The sequence below is a fragment of the Protopterus annectens genome, chromosome 7.part1 (assembly GCF_019279795.1).
Source record: "Protopterus annectens isolate FY-2018-M chromosome 7.part1, PAN1.0, whole genome shotgun sequence".
Lineage (NCBI taxonomy): Eukaryota > Metazoa > Chordata > Ceratodontiformes > Protopteridae > Protopterus > Protopterus annectens.
Window position 1 is genome coordinate 514995875 of NC_056740.1, and position 22761 is coordinate 515018635.

The 22761-nt window shown below is 37.0% G+C and overlaps 1 protein-coding gene across 1 annotated transcript in view; it reads left to right on the plus strand.

Moving 5' to 3' along the window:
- Nucleotides 1-22761, plus strand: part of UNC13C (unc-13 homolog C) — a 4920764-nt gene that overhangs the window by 4452308 nt on the left and 445695 nt on the right. The window contains exon 25 of the mRNA XM_044078941.1: nucleotides 11129-11278. Within this exon, the coding sequence (XP_043934876.1) occupies nucleotides 11129-11278 (150 nt within the window). The remainder of the gene's footprint in view (nucleotides 1-11128; nucleotides 11279-22761) is intronic.

A 22761-nucleotide genomic window follows, 5' to 3' on the forward strand; every position in this document is an offset into this window, starting at 1 on the left:
CTATATTGTGTTCTAAGTATAATTTCCAAATACCTCAATGGAGAGTAACAAGAAATGAGGAAGTATGTTGCTAGTGCCACCAGTGGGTTTGGAATCCTTTTCATTTTGAATCCAAACCAGCAAATCAGCTACCAAATCATCACAATCAATTTCTTTGTTCATGTATTGAGTACATTATTTATTTAAATTTCTTAACCAGAAATTCCACTTGGGCATTGCATCTTTCCAGGGGAAGCCTGGGGAGGAAAGGAGATAATGTCTACAGTGTTAGATAAACTTGTAGTATATACATTGATATGCAGTATTTACAACTTACAAAGTGTAGTAGATGAAAATAACGTCAACACAGACAGCATATACTCGTGTGTGTGTGTGTGTGTGTGTGTGTGTGTGTGTGTGTATGAATCTATATCTTTAGCTATGTATATATATATATATATATATATATATATATATATATATATATATATGCACACACACACACACACACACACACACACACACACACACACACACACACACACACACACACACACACACACAGATTTATATGGGTCTACTTCTAATTGAAAGCCCACTTACCTGAAGACGACTTTTCTGAGACAACAGCACGGAGCCATTACTTTACCAAACAATCACACTATCTAATTTTTTAACAGGGTAAGTATGTACTTGGTCAACATGAGCACATTTGTTCTTTTCACCACTATAGTGTGATCCCAGAGTTGGTACATTTACTTAGGGGGGTGTCAGTGATGCAGATCCACACATTATGGGGTGTTGAGGGCGTAGCCCTCCAGCTGGAAGGGTTTGATATACTGCAGTGTGTTTCCTCATTGCATAAAACATCATATGTGTTGCCTGGTGGACCGACTGGTTCTTCCAAAAGGGGGGAGGATGATAGGGTTCCTCCACCACTGACTCACTCCCCCTTTTTGCATTTTTGTGATCGAGGTCACTTCTCTGATGATGTTATTGGAGCCCACCTTGCTGTTGACTGCTCTAACTGAGGTCTTTTTCCCTTCAAGGCTACCAAAGGTTTGCTACAGTTTTAATCAGCTGCTGCCTTTCAGTAAATACCGTTGCTCACAGTGGCCTCCCATCTTGCTTGAAAATGTCATTCTAAGATCTCTTTTGAGTTCCATGTGCTAAGAGAAAAAGGCAAAAAAATATTTTTAACATCCTTTATCTCTTCAATTCACTAAATTATCTGGCTCAGACTGTGCACATCTCCAAACAGGATAACAAGAGTTACAACCTCCCACCTCAAAATAAACCACCCCCACAAAGTCACTAACGCCAAGATTTACCTGCATAAATTAATGTACACACCGCCCCTTCCAGTTCACTAATTCATGAAACTCTGACATTGAATATAATAGCATTAAGTAACTCCATAAATCACAAACAAACAGCCCAAAGGAAAAGCCAATGACAGAGAAATAAGCTTCCACACGTAAGTTTTGGATGCATCTACTAACATTATTAGCCAATGAAGCATTATTTGAAAGTCTGGTTAACTTATGGCAAATATAATTAAAAATATATAGTTAAGGATGCAACTAACTGCTAAGTTAAAAAGATAAAGTTTTCTGAACCAGTTACAGCAAAACATCCCAAGCATTGAGCACTCCATTGGGAATAGACTGAGAGTATAAGCCATGACACCTGATAAAGGTTAAACAAAGATATATAGGGGACTTGTTCAACCTATTTCAGCCTAGTGTTGTGCCTAACTATCTAACTGTAAACCTTGACGGCATACTTAAAGAAAGCACCCTATACTTACGATAAAACTGCTCTACGCACGTATTTCTCCTTCCCGGCATTCTCTTTCTTTTTTTTTCTAAGCAAGTATTTACCAGATCTAGTGTGGAAAAATGGGGTAAAACCAATACCACTACAATTCTCTAAATATTTTTTCATGACTGGCTGAAACAATGGAAAGCACTGAGCAAAACTATAAACTGCTCAAAACTAAATGACTTTTAAAAAATCCTTACAAGAAACACTCAAAACACAAACTGTTAAAATATAATTATAAATAAAAACATAGTGTAAGATGATACTTGTCAATTAAATATAACTGCAAAATGTGAGAGAAATATGCCACTTCCAAATATCCATCCTGCTCACCCTGAATTTGTTTTTTTTTCAAACATTGATACCCTAACATATAATGACAAATTGTGTAGAGTAGTCAAACAGGAGGAAAACCTCACTGAATACTGAATTTAGATAGGTTATATTAGATTAGATAGATTTGTATAATTATCAAAAACATTCAGGTGTATGCTGCTGCTGGGGCTGACATTCTAACTGTGCAGACATCAACACCTTGTTCCTTGACAAAAATTAGTGCCCAGAAGTAATTCTCTGAAGAGAAAGCCATCAGGGCAAATGCTCCTCTAACTGACAGCAAAAATAGAAAGTGCCCAGGCGTAGCTAAATAATTACACACCAATCTGAGGCAAAGACTCTAACAACACCAAGCACACCAAATCAAGAAAGGAAAGGGAACCAAACATTAAACCTAAACAATCACAAAAATGGAGCACCTCAATGAACCACTAAGGTGAAGAATAAACCCCAAGCCCCAACAACATTTTGCCACTAAGGAAAATACAGTTTCCAACATATAACTTTTTTTTTAATTTACACTGTACCCAAACCACAATAAGATGAAATGGTAAAGTGCAAACACAATCCTTTGCTGCTTTACCAAATTTGCAGTGAAACACTCACAATATTCCGGACATACCCTCCCCAACTTGTGGTTCGATCGCACATGACTCTGTGATGCAAAGGGTAATTAAAGGTCAGTGGTTATTTAGTAGGTGCACTGCTGTTGATAATAGATTGACATCCTGACTGTGTATTTTTAAGAAACTGGCACTGTTTATGATGTACTGATGTATTCAGCATGAAATGGGAACTTCATGCTTTGATTTGCTGTTCTGTGGTGCCGACCGAAATGCGTGCTGATGCCGTTGGTGTAATGTATTAAATGTAGTACTGTGTCTGGTTAGGACACAGAAAAGTGGAATATGGTATAAGAAATTATCTTAGAAAAAGTAATTTTTATGTTTCGTATTGAGAAGTAGTCTGTATACAGCCATGTTGTAACTCACTGAGTTTATTTATTTGAGAAATGAAAAGTGGATCAAGAAATTCAGTTAATCCTTGAATAAAAGTGGAATCTTAGAGAAGTCTGAAAGGGTTAACAGGGCTATATTTCTACTTTTAGAGGGAAAAGAATCTTTTAAAGTTTATAATGAATTTGAGTTTTAAAAGAAAGAAAGAAAGAAAGAATATTGTATTAATGAGTCAAATGTTTCAGAGTAAATGTGTGCCCAGTTGCATATTTAATTTATTCTTTTGGAGGACACAAGGTCGCAACAGTATATTGGTGGTTATTTTAATGAATTAAGCTGATACAAAGACAAAATTTGCTGCACATTCGTGGCAGTTGATAGAATGGTAGGTTCATAGGTTCGTGTTTTATTCATGTTGCAAAATAGAGTGAAATCCCCTGAGCAGGTGTGCACACCACCACTGTGCTTGTGAATGTGTAATATAGGTTTCACAGAATAGGTGTGCTTTGGCTCTAGAAGCAAGTCAGAGGTCACCTCTTAGCCTGTATAACACTAAGAAATGTGAGCTTTCCAGTTGTGATAAGTCTTTGGACAGGTACATATCCAATGGGGCATTATATTCAGTGATTGGCCTGATTAGAGTTGAGCACAGTTGAACCATTGCATCTCTGGACCTGGATACCATAACTTTAGACAGAAGTTGTGCAGTAAAAAAAGACTTCCTTGCAATAGTGAATACGTGGTGATCACCTTATTCTTGACATAGGTTTGCAGATCCCCAACTACGGGATCTATTTTCAGAGGTGTGTTGCCAATGTGATATTTACAAGGGAAGTCATGCTTGCCAAAGGGTATGATTATGCAATTCTTTATATTTAGTTTAGTTTAGTCTTAAATTGATAACACAGTACTGCTGAGTGATTTCACATTACATCATTCTTGACACTTCTCTGGTTCCCAGACTAATAGAAACTCAAAATTTACATTTCATAGTAAGCTGCACCTGGCCAGGAAGCCACAGTAATAAAAGATATTATACATGTAAAACCTTAGTATTTATCTCTTAAATCAAGACAATAGAAATAATTTCCTGGCCCAGCATCCTGTCTCTGAGCTTGAGATCTGTCATACAATGCTTGACTTATCAGCTTTCTTCCAGCAGAGTGCACTGTGATTACATTTTTGAAGCTCAGTACACTATATAGTTTAATCATAACATATAGTTCTCTTTACATTTGTAAACCAAGCCTGTGGATTATATTAATATTTACAAATGACATAGAATTATCTACAAATTTCTATCTAGCTAGGCTGGCAGCCTTCACATCATACATTTGTGTAAGAAAATGACTGATGTTTAACTCTATTCATCTTGCAAGAAGCCTGTTTTGAACCTGATATTGAATAAGTTCTGTAGGGGTTCCAACAAGTAATGTTTCAAGCTGACTTGCAAGCAGCAGCAGAGTATATACTCCAGCCACAAAGAAGTAGTGTTCTTGCCCTTGGGCAGTGCCTTGAGGACGTGTTCTTAGGAAAATAAGGAGGTTGAGCCGATGCAGGTATATGATGTGGGAAAATGGAGCTGAGAGTGGATGAGGTTTTAACTTAATTTATCACCAGGTCTGAGTGATATCCTTTCTATTAGCTCTCCATAGTGCATGCCATTGTTTCTGAGGTTTCGCACAGAGTTAGAATTCTTAGAGCCCTTCCTTTTTGCATACCACTGTCCACAGGCACCAGCTGGAGCTTTTATTGCCACGTGTGTGATGTGTAACAAGTACTTTGGGTAGATTGAGGCTGTTAAGAAAGAGGTCACATGTGGTTGTGACTTTTTCCCTCAAAATGTTGTTAAAAAGTATGCTCATCCATGTGTGAAACTGGCATATCAAGGAAGTTATTTAATATTCTGCAGACCAAATCCTTTTGTATTTCCAGTGTGTCCTTAGCTTCATCTCTGGAAATTTCGTGTAGCTATTATAGTAAGTGCTACACATATCTTTATATTCATTGATCTTGGAACCTTACATATTTCTCCTTATCCTATCAAGAACGGGCCGTCAGCTGCTGCTCAGTCATTTGGTGGTTCATGATATGCTTCTGGTACTGTTTTCATTTGTGCTGCTGCTGGTCATAGCGTCTTTACTTTTTGCAACTTCAAAAATTGCCCATGTGCTTTTTACTGTTGTACTGACCTTCAACTTGCTATATGCCTTTTACCCCTGGGTCTATGACTCATGATCTGCTTTGATGGGCACTCAATTGCATCTCACCATACAGTTATTAGACTGTGTACTTTCATTTCTTTCATATTATACAGTCATTGAAAGCACCAATTTCCCTTCCATTTCTCTCTCTGCTCAGTAGCAATGGGAGATACAGTGAACTGAAACAAGCAAGGTATAAGGTAATTTTCCCTCACATTAGCAATTTCCCTGGACTGTAAACATTGTCCTAACACTTCCTGTGGGTCCTCAAACGTAAACGTTATTGTTGTTAGAATAATCAAACATTTAAATATATCTTGCCTGTGAGCTGGGTTATGACTGGAAATGGTCTTTGTACCACCCCACCTACCTGACCAACAAATATTTTAATTAATTTAATGAAATTAGATAGATACCTACATAAATAGATACATTATTATTTGGGCTTTCACTGACAATGTTTTACTTTACTTTTTAGATTCCTTTTTAAGATATGTTTGCACTTTTGAAAATGATACATTTAATAGAATAACAAATTCTACACTGACCCTGAATAAAACATTAATAATATAGTTAGCTGGTAACATTTCTCTGACACCAGCGCCTTGATGGAATCTGACTTATCAGGCAGGACATGTTCAGTATTTGCATATACTTTTTCAATGTGTTATGAAAACAGTTTGATTACAATATGAGAAGATTTAAAGAAATAGCTGAAGCAGTATTTTTCTTTTTATTTTTTCGTCATACAGAGCAATAATCAAAATGAATACTTTTCCATCTTACCCATATAAGAAACAATAGCTTTAGTAAAATTCTTATAACAAAACCTCAGGTATTCTTAATCAGATAAAAGTTAGTTTCTAAGCATGGGGCTAAAGCAGCTCAAAGGGTCATTTGGGGGATGGGGCAGTATGTGTCAGCTTGGATAGATATGGAAGTTAGGCCAGCATGCTTTGCCAGAAATGGAGTAGATCTCTCACTCCATGGCTTGCACTTACTGGCTAAAGCCCTTGCTGACCTTGAAGTGCTTGTTTGGGTCAAGTCCAACAAGTGAACATTCCAACATTTTTGGTTTTAGTGAAAGGATGGCTGTCCATCCTTATCTGGTTTCAGTGCTTCCGATGCCATCAGACATTAAGGGCACAGCGAAGGAGTGTCCATTTTTGTTGAAGATAATATCACTTCTAGGCACATTCTCTGCAACCCAATTACTCAACTTATTGAACAATAACTTATCAATAATAAGAATAATTATCAGTTTGTCTGCTGCAGGACATCATCCATCTCCCTAACAGGCCATCATAGATTCCAAAGTGTTGTTGGTGAAATGACCTTATCCAAAGATATCTTTTATTATGGATGATTTAAATTCTTCTTCTGTTAACTGATGTGCCTGTACCTCTATAGATGGGTGCACCCAACAGTTACTAGATGAAGCAAAAGACAATTTCTTACAACAAATTGTTAGCCGGACCATCAAAAGGGCAGCACATTCTGAGCCTGGTCTTCACTACCATTACCTCCAGCTGTACCAAACCTTTAATATTTACATTTCTGCTTAAGCTGGACCAACTGGTTAAAAACACAAAAAGAAAAATCTAGCAAAGCTAGACTTTCCACTGTGTGATACCTTAAACCTCTTGTATCAATGGCAACATGGGATATCCTTAAAGGGTAATTTGCATATATCCCATGCTGCCTCTGATACAAGAGGTTTTTTTTTAACAAATTGTTTTTTTCTGTGTGACCTTTTTACTGATTGTTTTAGTTTGGTTTAGTTTTAGTTTGTTAGTTTGGATATTTTGTAGATGTTTATGGATGTTTATGGATATCAGTTGGGTATGACAACCCTATGTTTCCAAAAGTCAAAAGTTCCTCTTATGCTGTACTGATGATGCCATAAGAAGGCAGAAACATGCATGTCCACAGCTATAGGGTTTGACTTTATTGGCCTGAAATTGTCTATAACTAGACTTAAAAGTAAAAGAAATAGTCATGGACATTCAGAATTGCCATTTAGCTGAAACACCTGATATCCTTGAAGGGTAATTTGCATATATCCCATGTTTAAGGTATCACACAGTGGAAAGTCTAGCTTTGCTAGATTTTTCTTTTTGTGTTTTTAACCAATTGGTTTTCCTGTGTGACCTTTTTACTCATTGCTTAAGTAACCTTCTCATTTTAAAGTCACTAACCACACAGCAATACACAGTTCTGTTAATTCAAGGACTTTATACATACAGACTTATTTAAATATTCTGATGAGCTCTCTCTGTTTGTCTGCAATCTCACAACTCCTCATGAAGGTTCAGCTTCTAATTTTTAATTTGAATTCTAGTCCTACATAAAAGGTATACAGATACAGCTGTCCTTCCACTAGAAGCAAATATAACAGGATATTTAAAAGTAAACCATCTTAGTGGTCGACTGCTATAAATAAGCTCTATAACAAATAAATAAATAAATAATAATTAAACTTGTATAAATATCTGTCCACATTAGAGAATTAAACAAATAGATTACCAAGAATAACCACCAGAAAGACTAAGCTGAACATGAAATGAAACTGCCATCAGAAGCCAAAGATGACTACAAATCTTTTTTAGATAAATTAGAAAACTGAAAAATAACACCTTCCAATATGTTTGAATGAATCCAAAATGATACTACCCACATAGCCCCTTGCTTGTATCCCCCATTTAGGGATGAATAAGGTGTATCTTAACTTTTAATATTACAAGCACTGCTATTGTGATTCTTTTTATAACTATCTGTGTGTATTCCTTACTGTTTTCTGAAGCTTTCATCAAAAAATGAAGCCTGTTAATCTGTCTATATCAGAAGTTTATATCAATCCCCCCCCCCCCAAGATGACGTAACTCTATGCCTGATCCTATCATGTTGATGTATGTAGAGGCACATTGCCACCCCCCCCCGACACAGAATCTCATGATATCATAATACTTAGTATATTCTCAGGTGCATCTCAACAACCACATTAAACTGATATGTATGCCCTCCTCACCTCCAGAATCAGTCTCACAAGTCCACACAATGAGGTCATCTGTAATTGACAGGCTAACTGTGATAATGACACATCCTACTACTTAATACTGTCTTCAACTTCTTGCACTATGTGCAGATGTGCAGACTACAAGAGGCCGACTTTGTCCCCTGTTGATGTGCTGCAAAAAACATCACTGAAGACTGTCTCTCTACACAAAGGGACATTTCTAATGTTCATGTGTGTCCACTGCAAACTGCACTTTCGATATTGTTCTCATTCTTTGATTTCTTGCAAGTAATGCATTGCACCTCTGGATGTAATTGTGCAACCTTTGTTCATCCTTTAATTAGATAATGTGGTTCATTAACACTGACTGTTGTTGGATCACTTTGTCTATCCTTGATATAACTGTACTTTGTGTTAACGTTATCACTAAGGATATTGTGTGGAGTATTACAGCACCTTGACACTCTTTTTTAATCTTTACTTGGGAGAGTGGCTGTCCATTGGGATGAATTCTGGTATACCACCTCGGCAGAACAACTATTCTCCACTGCCCTGGACCTTTTGGAATCCAGATCCTGTTCTCATTTAAACTGAAATATCTTTATCTGTGTTTTAATTTTGCATGACTGTATTTTCTGCACAATGAAATCTAGTATCATGATTATTATATGTGAAGCATATCTGAGCAAGAAGTCAAATGATCACATTATCAAAACAAAACAAAATTAAAAAATGAATATATTCGGGCAGTACATTAGTGCAGAGGTTAGCATTGTCACCTCACAGCAAGATGTTCTTTGGTTCGATTCTCAGCTGGGGTACCTTCTGTGCAGAGTCTGCATGTCCTCCCTGCATTCACATGGGTCCCTTCTGGGTGCCCCAGTTTCCTCCCACATTCCAAAGACATGCACCTAGTGCATTTCTCCCTGGGTCTCCACTGAAAATGTGCTCTGTCCCAGTTGGACTTTCCCAGTAAACAAATGTTAAACAAAAATAAATAAATCATTACAAAAGAGTTGGAAAAAATTTACCTCTGACACTTTGACACATCTGTAGTTTGCTTGGGTGCAAGCTCTTCTGCATCCCACACATTGGGGTCTCTGCCCTTATATCTTTCCAGACTTACATACACCAACTCTAAGATTGCATAACTGTGGGGAAAGGTCAAATTCCCAAATAATGTTATACTGCAATCCCCTACTAAAACAAACTAGCATCTTGCAGTCTCTTGAGTCTGGAACCGCTTATGCATTAGCTCAGTATATTCAATCAAATGGGCAATGAACCTCTTGTGTGGAACTTTTATATTGTAAAATCATATTATAGTCACTAGTCAGTTAGTAATTGGTATTGTCATATATAAGAATGCTTAAATGCCATGTTGATTAGACTGTGTTATCCTAAACAACCTAAAGCTTTATTTTCCACATATTAACATCCAGGTTGAGAAACAGAAATAAACAGCATTGTCAAGATGATGAAATATTGCTTTTAATCTGTGCCTAATGCTGTTATTCTTTTAAACTACTTTTTAGAAAAGAAGTAAGTTGAGTATCAAAAAATATTAAGCTGGTTTGGCTTTCTAATAGAAATTCTTCACATGTTATTATTATAAAATAACCAGTCTAAGCTAGTCCATCTTTATTCATCCTTACACAACATCCTTTGGTGAATATAATCTTTTGAAGGACACATCGGATTTCCGCATCTGCAGCACTGTGGTCCATTATCGTTTTATTAGTGTATCTCATTTGTGATTAGCAGATATTCAGGGAAATGTATTTCTGATATGCTGCTCTTTACAATTTTATTGTCATCCTTTCACCGTTTACATAATTTATCAGACAAAATGCATTCTTTGCATACTAAAAATGAAAGAATACATGCCGAAAGCTGTAACTGATGAAACTAAAGGAAAATATAAATTATGATGTCTTATTTAGTTGGATGACATTTAAAAGCACTGTGTATATATCACAGTTTACTAACTGTGGTATAAAACAGTGGCACCTCAGAGTATAATGCACTTTAACTATTAAAAAAAATCAAAATTGTTTGTCTTTCATTTCCTACTCAAAGTGTCTCAAAACAAATTTGTCTTTCTTTGGTCCTCTTTGTATTTTAGTAAATTACATATTCATCCGGTACATTATCCAGCTCACATTCATACCCAAACTGGAAAACTGTTTCATAAGATATATGGCAGACATTCTCAGTCCATTATCAAAATCTTAAGTCCTGAAAAAGTACTCATAGGCACAGTTTCTATTTGTTATGTTAGTGCTTCCCAGTATGGGCTACATTTATTGCCTATATTTCTCCTAAGTAGGGTTTGAGGTAGTTTGTACAGTGTAATTAATCAAATGCCTGTGAATGATTTTGAATTCTAGTTCTGAGGCAAATGTTTACAGTTTTTTTTTTCTTAAGTGACAGCTCATTTATTTGTTATATTTTAGTTTAGCAAGTTATATGATGATTATTTTTGTAGTTTGAGATTCTGTTAACTATATCTTTAGTTTACATAGTTAAAATGAGGTCCAATCTGACAGTAATGTTTTTCAAGCAGATGGTTGTAGATGATGTTTTATCGATTATGCTATTAATTGTTTTGTTGTAATTACGATGAAATTAGCTTCTAGTGAGGTCATTTAGGAGGGCAATGTTGTTTTGTATGGCTCTGTGTTGCTTTAATATATGCATTGTGCAAAATTAATTTTATTGTTATGAATAAGAAATGTCTCATTTTATTTTTATTTAAGCACACTTTGTTTTTCCTCTTATAATTATCAATATCTGTTTCATACTTTTTGCAGCTTCCAACCGATAATTGAGGACTGTGTAAAACAGATGAATGTCGAATTACAAACAATGAAAGGAAATGCTAATGCAACAACAAATAGGAATAATGCAGCGATTGATGCTGAGACTGTCTTAAGACCTCTTATGGACTTCCTTGACAAAACGTAAGTGACGTGTGAAAAACTTTAACAACTGAACTTAATTATCGGATTACTGGTTCAGTTCTGAATTACTCCTACAAAATGGAAATTCAACAGTGCATGTGTTAATGTGTCTGAATATCAATCAGTGTAATTTAGTCATCTCAGGTCTGTAAATAAGTAGATGCTTGTTTGTACAGGGGTGTTAAGGGGTTTTTACCAAAATTTTGCTTTACAAAAAGTTCAACTGCTCTGCCAAACTGTAGTTAATCAGTTTAACATTAGTAGTTGCAAAGACAGTATTAATCAAGCATTCCTGACAATACTATGATTATGTTATGTTGGATGGAAAGTTTTCAGAACCGTATTAAATGCATAGCAGCACAGCAGATCACTGCAGAGATGGTGCAAAGAATAACGAAGGAGGAAAAAGAGGGGTATAAGAACAGAGTAGTACAATGTCTTAATGCAAGGAGGGGAACAGAAGACGGCACATGTGCATATAGTGTAGCATAGTTAGGATAATACACAGAAGTTAGATGAAGCCAGAGCAGATGATAATATATCAACCTGATAGCCGTATGACTTTGTATAAAGACAGGTGGAGCAGCAGAGATAGAATTACCCAAGATGAACTGAATGTGCTACAGGTATGTAATCACCTGGATGCTCCCGCCACTGAAACAGAGTCACCTTAGTTATTCTTTGGTACCAATGTGGGTGTAGAGGAATCATCAAGCAAATACTTAATCATGATGCCAGGGTTTATTAACAACTTGGTGGAAAATGTTGTGAAGTAGCTGCTTAGTATGACTTCAATAATGATTTAGCTTATGGCTATGAACTTTTTATGTTTTCTCACTGAATTATGCAATTGCAACTCAGGTAGAGTCTTCTTACTAAGGAAAGGGCACTGGTGTAGACGCAGCAATTGCAAAGTCATGCCCAATGAAACAGTCAGCCCGCAACATAAACTACTAGTTGCCAAAATCAGCTGCAAGCAATGATCAGACAAGCCTCTAAGGTCAACGGAGACCAGGCTGAAGACATGGAAGGTGACTGGAGAAAAAGCACTGCAGCACAAAAGCAGCACCTCAAAACAGTATGTGTGAGGACTACAGAAGAGATATATGGCCAATCCAGGCATAGAATTAAGGTCCATAAGGAAAGCTGGTGGTGGAATGCAGAAGTACAGAAAGACAGAAAGCAGGAAAAAAGGTGATACAGAAAACATGGAGAAGGCTAGGAAGGAATACTGGCTGGCTAACATAGAGACTAAGAAAGGAGTTGCAATAACAAAGAACAGGGCATTAGAAGTACTCTACCAGGTTCTGGCAAGTGACTCAATCAGTGGCACAAAGAAACTAGATCAGGTTGCAATTCTAAGACAGAAAGATAAAGAAGATAGTCAGGCACCCTCCATAAGGGATGTCAGCAGTAACCTGTTCACCATTCCACAGGACATCAAAGGCAGATGAAGGAGTATTTCTAGTATTTCTAAATGAAGAAAACCCTACAGAAGCTGTACTGTCTCAGAAACAGCCTATGATGAGAGAAGAGGAGGAGCACACCCTAGAAGAAATAAGAATAGGTCTAAGGAAAATAAAGTTATAGGAAGCAGCAGGCTCAGATGAGGTCACAGCAAATATGATAAAGATGCTGGGTGAGATTGGGAGAAAAGGCTCCTGAGAGTACTCATAGCAGTGTGGAGAGAAAGGTGCATGCCAGATAACTGTGGAAAAAGCATGGTCATGCCAGTATACAAGAACAAAAGAGACATCCACAACTGTGGGTAGTACAGAGGTAGCAAACTTCTATCACATTGGATGAAAGTTCTGGAAAAAGTGATGCATAAATGGGTATGCAGATTAGTAGAAAGTAAGATGGGAGAAAAGCAGTTAAAATTCAGATCAGGATGTAGCCCAACTGACCCAATATTTGCAGTGTGGCAGATAGCTGAAAAGAAGATAGAGATGAGGAAAGAGTCCAAGTGGGATTCCTAGACTTGGAGAAAGCATATGATAGGGTCCCAAGAAAGCTGATCTGGGCAGTACTTTGGTGGTTCAAAGTCCCAGAAACATTGGCAGACTTAGTGAAAGCTATGTACATGAACCTAATGACTTAAGTACTAATAACATTCAGTCTCACAGAAAGGTTCTCAGTGGGAGTGGGGGTGCATCAGGGTTCAACTCTGAGCCCACTGCTGTTCATAATGGTGACGAATTACATCAGCAAACAGGTCAGCTGAGGACAGATCAACAAAGTTGCTGTATGCAGATAATTTAGCATTACAAACAGACTCTGAGCAAGAACTTCAACAAAGGATAGGAGAATGGAATGCAAAACTGAAGGCACACAGGATGAAAACTACTAAAACTCTTGGTTACAAGACCATATTTTTTAAGTTTACCACCAAACAATACAGCATTGTACACTTTGAGGAACACAAACACAAGTAGTGTAAGCCTGTAGCATTTCATATATTGTTTTTAATTCCTTTGTTCTTTTATTGAATTTACCATAAGCAAAATGTTTTGTGATTCATTAAAAAGAAGAAGACTTTGTTAATATTTGTCAGCCTGTCTTGAGCAGGTTAGGGAGAAAGTGTGATGCATAGTCCTGATGAAAACAGTTAGAATAATATAACAGTTCTCTGTTTCTGGTTTGAGTAACTATTGCATTTGGTTTTGTCTGTTACCTTCTCATCATGAGAAGAAGCCTGCCAGCTTATGCCTTGTTGTTTCCTTTCCCAAGTGCTGCATCTCAAAAACAGATATTTCTTTGCAGTTTACAGACACCAGCACATTGACTTAAACAAATGAAAACCTCTTCATACACAGGATGTAATGTCAGGAATAAACTGCTCTTGAAAGTAATCCTAAGTAATCGACATTTCTTGATGACTGCATCTTGGCTCAAAAGTCCATGAGCTGTGAGACTGCATGATTATAAAAATATATTACAAAAAATGATCCATATTAACCTTAATGTGTGGTGACCAGAGAATTAGTCCTCTTTCTTTGACCCTTCAGTCTCTTGAATGCTGTTGGGTATCATCTCTTAAGAATACTTTCAGATTGTGCTAACGTTCAGTGTGTTTATAGTTTCATCTCCTTAGCAGCAGTCGTTAAATCCCCAGCTGCTGCCACTGCACATAAAACAACCGGGCAGTGGTTAAAGCTGATGATCTGAAACTGACACACTGCTACTCTGACGAGACCTCTCTTCATTTTTATGCCATATCTTGTGGCCCTTATTCATTATTTTCTACTTCTTTTCAACAAAGGCCAGATTTTAATTTCGGATGTGAATGTCCATATCTCTTAACAGACTGCATCTAGCTACTAGGTCAAAGGAAGCAACAGAGTTCAGGTAGGAATTTACATTTCCTACGTAATTAAAAGTGCTTTTCCTGTAGTATTGTAATCCATCTCAAGCTTATTTCATACATTTTTTATAATTTACTGATTTCAGCTAGCTTCTAATGGAAAAAACTGTGGTATGATTCTGCAATCTTACCTCCTTTGTTTCATTTGTTTCAGTAAATACGTAAATGTATTTTTGGGACAACTATGCCATTTCTTACAAATACACAGATATGTATGTGTGTGTATATGCACACACACACACACACACACACACACACACACACACACACACACACACATATATATATATATATATATATATATATATATATATATATATATATATATATACATACACACACACATGTAGGTGTATATGTATATGTTTGCATCTTTGTGTATATATAAATAGATGGATAGATAAAGATATAGATATATGGATCTGTTGAATGTAATTGAACGATCACAGCATTGACATTTCAGATATCATTGTATACAAACATCGAAACACAAAATACAGATGTAGTCACATTGCGCTCAAGCTCCAGACCAGCACTGGTAGAGTGTTTAATAGCATCTACAACAGAAGTTGCAATTAAGAAAGGAATAATTAGTAGGGCATATAAAATACTGCATGATAACTATAACTATCAGTCAGACGAGGTTAGAAAGGATTGGGAAGAGAGACTTTATAAGCAATTCACAAAGAAACAATGGGACGATATATGTATGTCTCCCAACTATGCAACAAAATCTAGATGATTTATTATTTTTGCTTGGACATGTTTACATAAATATTTTCATAACAGAAGTAAAAGCAAATGTTGGAGGTATGACAGGGAAGAAAGATGTACTTGGGAACATATTTTCTCGGAGTGTGGTGGGGTTGGTGGACTTTAAGGATTCCTGGTGGGATGCATTGTCAGAAATTATGGGTGGATGGATTGGTGTGACAAAGGAGAGTCACAAGTGTTAATTCAATAATGGTGTGTTTAAAAAAAAAAAAAAGCTCCATGGTTTACACCTGAGCAGAATAAACCAATGGCAAATTGTTAATAAAGTAGGCCTACTTTTAACATAGTTCCTTTGCAGAGGTAACCTGCGAGCAATGTCTGGTTAAGTGACTTACTCGAGGTTACATCAAAATCGCATGAAGAGTGAGGGAATCGAACCCTGTACCACATCAGGAGCTACAGCTCACAACAGCCAAATGCCAAACTGCTTAGGACTGAACGTATAATGCTTTCAAGTCTAACTGATGTGAGAATGTTCATACTTTCTGTACTACAGGACACATTTTAAAGGCACATTACCCGCTTTCCAGAATCAGTCTTGCATACGTGTGTGTGTGTGTGTGTGTGTGTGTGTGTGTGTGTGTGTGTGTGTGTGTGTGTGTGTGTGTGTGTGTGTGTGTGTGTGTGTGTGTGTGTGTGTGTGTGTGTGTGTGCATTTGTACATACACACACACACACACACACTATATATATATATATATATATATATATATATATATAAAAAACATATGTGTGTGTGTGTATTTGTAGATACACACACACACATATATATATAATATATATGTGTGTGTGTGTGTGTGTGTGTGTGTGTGTGGGGGTGAGTAGATGCATAGACCTACTGATGTGAGAGAATATGAAAGTTGTTTCTCATTATTTATATTTTTGTTTTTTATGGTGCGGAAGCTGTTAACCAGACAAGTCTACATACTCATTTTGTATTACATGGTTCTTCATTGATGGCAAAATTGATAGTTGTGATTTCCTTTTCTAAAATAAAATAGCCAAATAGGATTTGCTGTAGTTTGAATATAGCTCTTTGCACATATTTAGCTCTGCATCTATCTGTATCACCTGATGGAAAGATTATTTTCAGGTGTGCATGCATTCTGATTTTCTGATGCAGTATTTATGGCCTCTCTCTGCTATACCACTTTATTCTGTTGCTTCATGTTAGCTCAGAGTAGCAAACTATACTTCATGGTGCTCACTTTGTCTCTTGCACTCATTTCACTTAGTTCTTTACTAATATAACTGTAATGGACACGATAGTGCCATAACATTGTTGTTTTTATCACCTCCCTGCCCACTGGCAGTATATTCTACACTACCTGAGCAATTTTGCAGCTCACTTTCTTTAAGTATGCTGTATTTTTTTTAATTTGTGACCCAGCACATAAAATTCTAGCAGATGTTTCTTCAAAAGCTGATGCTTCTATTCTCTGCATGTTGATTTCTGTTTACCAGAACCTACCGTCTTATTCTGTATCTGGAACCTTGCTCATAATTCACCATTGCATTTTGTTCTAAAACTAAGGACTTTCTAGTTTCTTTAGCATCATTCCAAGATGTTGTTCCACTCATTTCTTTAGAAACTGCGGTGTGCATCACTTTTGCATAGCCCATGTTATCATCAGCTCTGCACTCATCTAAATGGTATCAATCATTATGCAGGGGATGATCCTAGCAGCCTGGCTTCTTGGTGCTTTACTGCTGAGGCTTCGTGTGTATCAGAAATGGTGACATAACTGAGTTTGGATCACCTGTCCTAGTTGCCGGAGAAAAAAAAAAAGTAAATTTCACTATAATGGAAGAAACCAAAGCAAACATTGACTATGCCAGGTTTTCTAGACCCTTCTTTCACCCTTATCATCATATTTATGTATTTATTTATTTATTTACATTTGTTTAACGGGAAAGTCCAACTGGGACAGAAGCCCATTTTCAGCGGAGGCCCAGGGGGAAAGCTCCACAGAAATACAACCAATATACAATAATTAGATAGTACAATAGTATACATACAGTAAGGTGCAGAATACACATCATCTAGTTAGTCTATACAATGGTATTCAATACAGTTTTCTAGTAGATACAGGTTCAAAAAGAAAAACACACAAGCATTTCAGTGAAGATCACTGTGAGAAAAAATAAAGTTAGTAGAGTTTGCATATTAAATAAGTTATGACCAAATGAGATTTCCTTTATATATATTTATTTTTGAGTAGTAATAAACACTGAGGAGAGGAAGAAAATGAGGTAGAGTGGACAGTGTGTTGAGAGAGTTATATACTCCTTGTCAGTCAGGTTTGGCGCAGGAGCAATGCCATTTCTTGGATAGATGTTCAAATAACAGTTGTTAAAAACTGGTAGATTCAGGTGTGCTTTGGAGAGTGTGGGGTAGAGTTCCATAATTTGGCTATTTGATTTGAGAATAGGGCTTTACCGTGAGTGTTGTTAGCTTACTTAAATATTTGCAGGGCATCCCAGTTTCCCAGTCATACAGTTAGCACCTAGATCCTCAATCACTACAACTTTTGGAATCATGCCCATGGTGCTTGATTAAAAACCCAGTTTGCTCAGGCAACATTCTAGTTCTGAACTCAAACTTTGGTACTCTTACATTGCATTTTCAGATCTTTGTTACTACTTAGCTGTGAGTGAAGGCCGGATCTCAGCATGTCATGGGCTGGTATGAACATCATACCAAAAATGTGCAGCTTTTCCTTTCTGTCACCATTCTAGTGAAATACAGTTCAGGGCTTCCCTGTCTAAAAGAACTTCAGTGTCTGTGTTTGCCTTTCTTCTAAGACACAGACATCTTTTGTCATTCTTAACCCCGTGTGGATACTAAAATCTGAAAAAATTCATTTTTTGGTAACAGCTGTAGTTACTTTAATGCTGGCACAATAATTGAATCTAGCACCATAACATGCTGCTCAGACTTCAGCCTCCGTGAAGATCTGTTGCCTCTCATAGACTCTTTCAGGCACCTATTTAAAGACTGGTTTAATTGTACCTCTTTTCAGGATTCTTTCTTTTCCTCTCCTACCTTCCTGCAGCTAACCATCAGCTACCACCAGCTCCACTCCTCACACAGGAGGTCTACTAAACCATACTCAGCCTTCCTCAGGGATATATATATATATATATATATATATATATATATATATATATATATATATATATATATATATATATATATATATATATATATATATATATATATATATATATTTTGAATTTTCACTTACCCGAAGCACTAAAACTTGAGACAACTTCACCGAAATCTTACTATTGCAAATCAGCAGATCACTGATATTTTTATATTTTTTCTAAAGGAAATGACCCACTTGGCCACCAGGGAAAAACTAAAAAACAGACACAAATTAAACCCATTAAAGTGGGGGGCTCTGCTCCCCAACACCTCCCCTAACTAAATATACCAACTCCAAGATCACAGTACACTCAGGAAAAGGGCAAAGTTCACCGTGGTGGCTAAGTGGTTCACTTCCCTTAAAAAAATACCAGTGATCTGTTGATTCTAAATAGTAAGGTTTCGGGCCCTTACAAGACTAGTCAAGTTCTACATTTATTTCCACGATCAGCACCTATTGCTCCTGTTGAAGACATACATATGTAGAACTGCCGGGGTGAATTTACAGTTAGCCATTCAAGTCGTAAAGATTGCATTTGAGGAGGGCCAATGAGGTGCTCTGTTTGACATGAAGAGGGAGTCTGTTCCAAAGGTGTGGTAACCTCTGTGAGACAAATCTCTCCCTCCAGCAGGTTCTATTAATGAGAGGTCTGGAAATAGTGAGGAGACAGTTTTACTAGTCTCTAGCTTTGTTGACTATATCCACGGAAGAAATAAAAGCAGTCATAGTGCTGTGACCTATTCTAAAGCTATGTTGTATGGGTGATAATTTGATTAGGAGTGAGGTAGTCAAGATGTTGGACATGTATACGTTTCTTAAGGATTTTGGGAATGGGAGAAAGAATAGCAATAGAGAGGTAGTAGGTAAGATTTGTGGGATCACCACCTTTGTGAAGGCATAGGATAAATGACATTTTACAGGTCTTTGGAAGGTAGCATTCAAGAATAGATCTATATAGATGTATGCTGATAGGGTAAACAATGGCTTCTGCAGTGAGTTTTAGATATTTGGAGGGTAGATTGTCTGCTGTGTTAGAGCCAGGATTTAATATGAGGACTAGTCTTTGTATGTTAGTAGTAGGGATGGTTTTAGAGTGAAAGAGAGTGTACGTTTGGTAGAAGTGCCAGTGGAATTGAGGTAGGATGAGGAGGAAGAATAATAGGCATGATGGGATGGAGAGGATGATGCAGTTGTAGTGTTGATAGCGTGGAGTTGGGGGAAGTTGTTTGTGATGTTAGATAAGGTTTTAATAAAATGGATATTAAGAGGTTGGCAGTTTCTGAGTGACTTTTATTAGGAAATGGAGTAGGATTGTCTTTTGTTTCTGGGTATAGAAGTGAAATAATGACAGTCCAAATTGTGGGGGGGGGGTTATTCCTATTATTGGATTGAAATTTAAGGTAATATTGTTTTTTGTCTTTGGTTACTCATTTTTTAACTTGATTGCAAAGTTGTCTATAATTCTGAAGGACTGATTGATTTTTTTTTTTTTACATTGTTTCCAGACTTTATCTCTGTTTTGCATTTGTTGTTTTGCTGATTTGGTTAGCCATGAGTTATAGTTAGGTTTTATTATTTTTGTCCTGGGGGTACAAGATTGTTTAAAGTTTCTAAAAATGTAGTGCTAAACTAGTTTGCTGCATCATCTAGGGCAATGATTTTTAGGAAATTCCAGTCTATCTGGTTCAATAAGTTAATGAATGTTTGAGAATCAGAGTTAGTCAAATTTCTTATTCGTTTGTAGTGATGTTTTTTGAAGGGAATGGGATGTTCTGAGCATGTAAGCAGGGACATGATTAATTTGAGTATTTGGGAGATTTCCTGCAGAGGAGATATTTTTAGGGTCACTGACCAGTATCCAGTCTAGGATGGAGCCCTCATTGTTGTGTTTATTGAATCTAGTTGGGGATGTAATTAATTGGGTAAACTTAAATAGGCTAATGTTAGTGGATGAGTATTTGGTGAAAATGTGTGACCAGTTAATATTAACATCTCCCAGTATATTGGTTTCATTCTTGATTGTGCAAGAGATACTGGCAGGAATATTTTCCAGAATGGGTGTATTATTGATTGGGGGTATATATAGAACTACAATGCATATTTTTTTATTTTGTTTATTATTAGAAATGAAACTAGAATTTCAGTTTTGGAGAATTCAAGAATGGTGTCAGAGAAAGTGGTAATGTAGTAAGATCTAGAGAGCAGGAGTGTAATACCTCCTCTTTTCTTGTGCAGTCTGTGTAGTCTTATGGTAACAAAACCAGAGTGGAGGAATTCAGTGTCATTTATGTTTGGTTTGAGCCAGGTTTCTGTGGCGGCAGTAATATCTGGTTGGTTCTGAGATGTCCAGACATGGAAGTCTGTGATCTTGTTTGGAATACTTTGGATGTTTAGTGTGATTAGATGTAGAGGTTTAAAGGAGTTGTTTAGTGAGACAGACTGGGTGAAATAGGTCCTGTTTTAGGTTGGATATCACCATTAAGAAGTATGGTTAAAAGTCTGGGTGTATAAAAGGGTAGATGCTGGTATTTTGGGGGTCTACCAGGTTGTATGTTGTTGAAGAGTGTATGGAAATTTATAGGTAGAATTATACATTTTGGGAAGATTACTGGGTGTATAGAAAAGAAGTTGGAAGATATATCTGATTAACGTATTTGAGATGAGTAGAAAAAATGACATAAATGTTGTAGGTGAAGATGGAGTAGTGATAGAGTTAGAGTTGTGAGCTGACCTAGAACAAAGAGAAGTAGAAGATATGGATATTAAGTGATGGCTGTGTGATTGCTAGGGGCATAGTAGTAGTGGAGTAGATATAGAGATAGGTGGAGCAAAAGTGTAATGCGGCTATAGAAGAATTGGAATAACTACCAAGTAAAGTGTAATGGAAATGTGTGTAGGTATATGGTAGCTGTGGTGTTAGAATGGGTAGGATCCTAAAATGTAGTGGTGAGTGAAGGGTTTGGAGGAAGAGGGCGGGGTTAGGAAAAGGAGGTGGAGTATGAATGTCAGGTGGAGGGATGATGTAAGAGTGAAGCGATTGGTGTATTTGTAGGTGTAGGTGTGGCTAAGAAGTATAAGCTCAGTTGTACTGGGGGTGGGTAAGAATTGGGGGTAGGGTAGGTTAGTGGCTTGAGCCTGAGTGGAGTGAAGCTGAATGGAGAGGGTTGATCCTCAAGACAGACCAGAAAATAGAAACTAAAAAATATCAGCTATACTGCGTACCCCATGTCAGTATCATAAAATAACAAAAATAGACCGTTCACTATTTTAAGCTGCAGGAATGTAATCATTTAATTGCAGCTAGAAAATTATTTAGTTTTGATAAAAAGACCACTAAGAGGAAAACTACTATAGCTTTTAAGGGCTTTGGGAGGAGGTGGACCTGGACTATAGATTCCGAGTAGCTTGCTGCATGCCACTATACTGCAAAGGCTTAAACATATGTTCATTTAGAAGTTGAGAAGAAATCAGTGGTTTGGTGAGACATACACTATAGGCACTTAATTTTTTTTTATTTTCCCATTTCTGAAGCCATTATGGTGATGATCAGAGGAAGGGACTTCAGGCAGCAAGCTAGAATTAGGGGAACCCTCGGAGAGCATTGTAAAAGAGACTGTAAAAGAAAAAAGAAAAATAAACAGTTTGAAGGAGGGGAAACAGTAATAGACTAAAACCAATAACTGTGGTCTTTCAGACAAGCCACTTGGAAGTGGACTGCAGAATGTAATATCCAAAGTAACCATGTATGACTGTAGTTAAATGCAAAACAAAAACAGAAAAAAAACAAAGGTGAATAATAGTGGCAGTGCATCTACAAATGGCAGTAAAGCATACAGGTGTTAAGCCAGGGACAGATTTCCTGTTCTCCATCCAATTATCCAAGTTAAACTTGAATTGGGTTAGGAAGGAACTCTGCTTCACATGGAAGAGAAGCCTATACCAGAGACAGGGTAGTGTCTGACACACTTGTCTCTCCAGCAGATCCTATTTGTAACACAAGAAAGGTTTATGTCTTTAGAATGGGTAATTCTGGTGCTTTTATTTTGTGGATATGCAGGAGGTCCAGCAGAGTGTGGTCTGATAATGCCCTGTATGTCAGGCATAGATCTCTCATCAACATCCTGTAGTAGACCGAATACAGGGATAGGGCCTTAAGACAATCTGCATAGGACATTTTACTTATGCCCTGTATT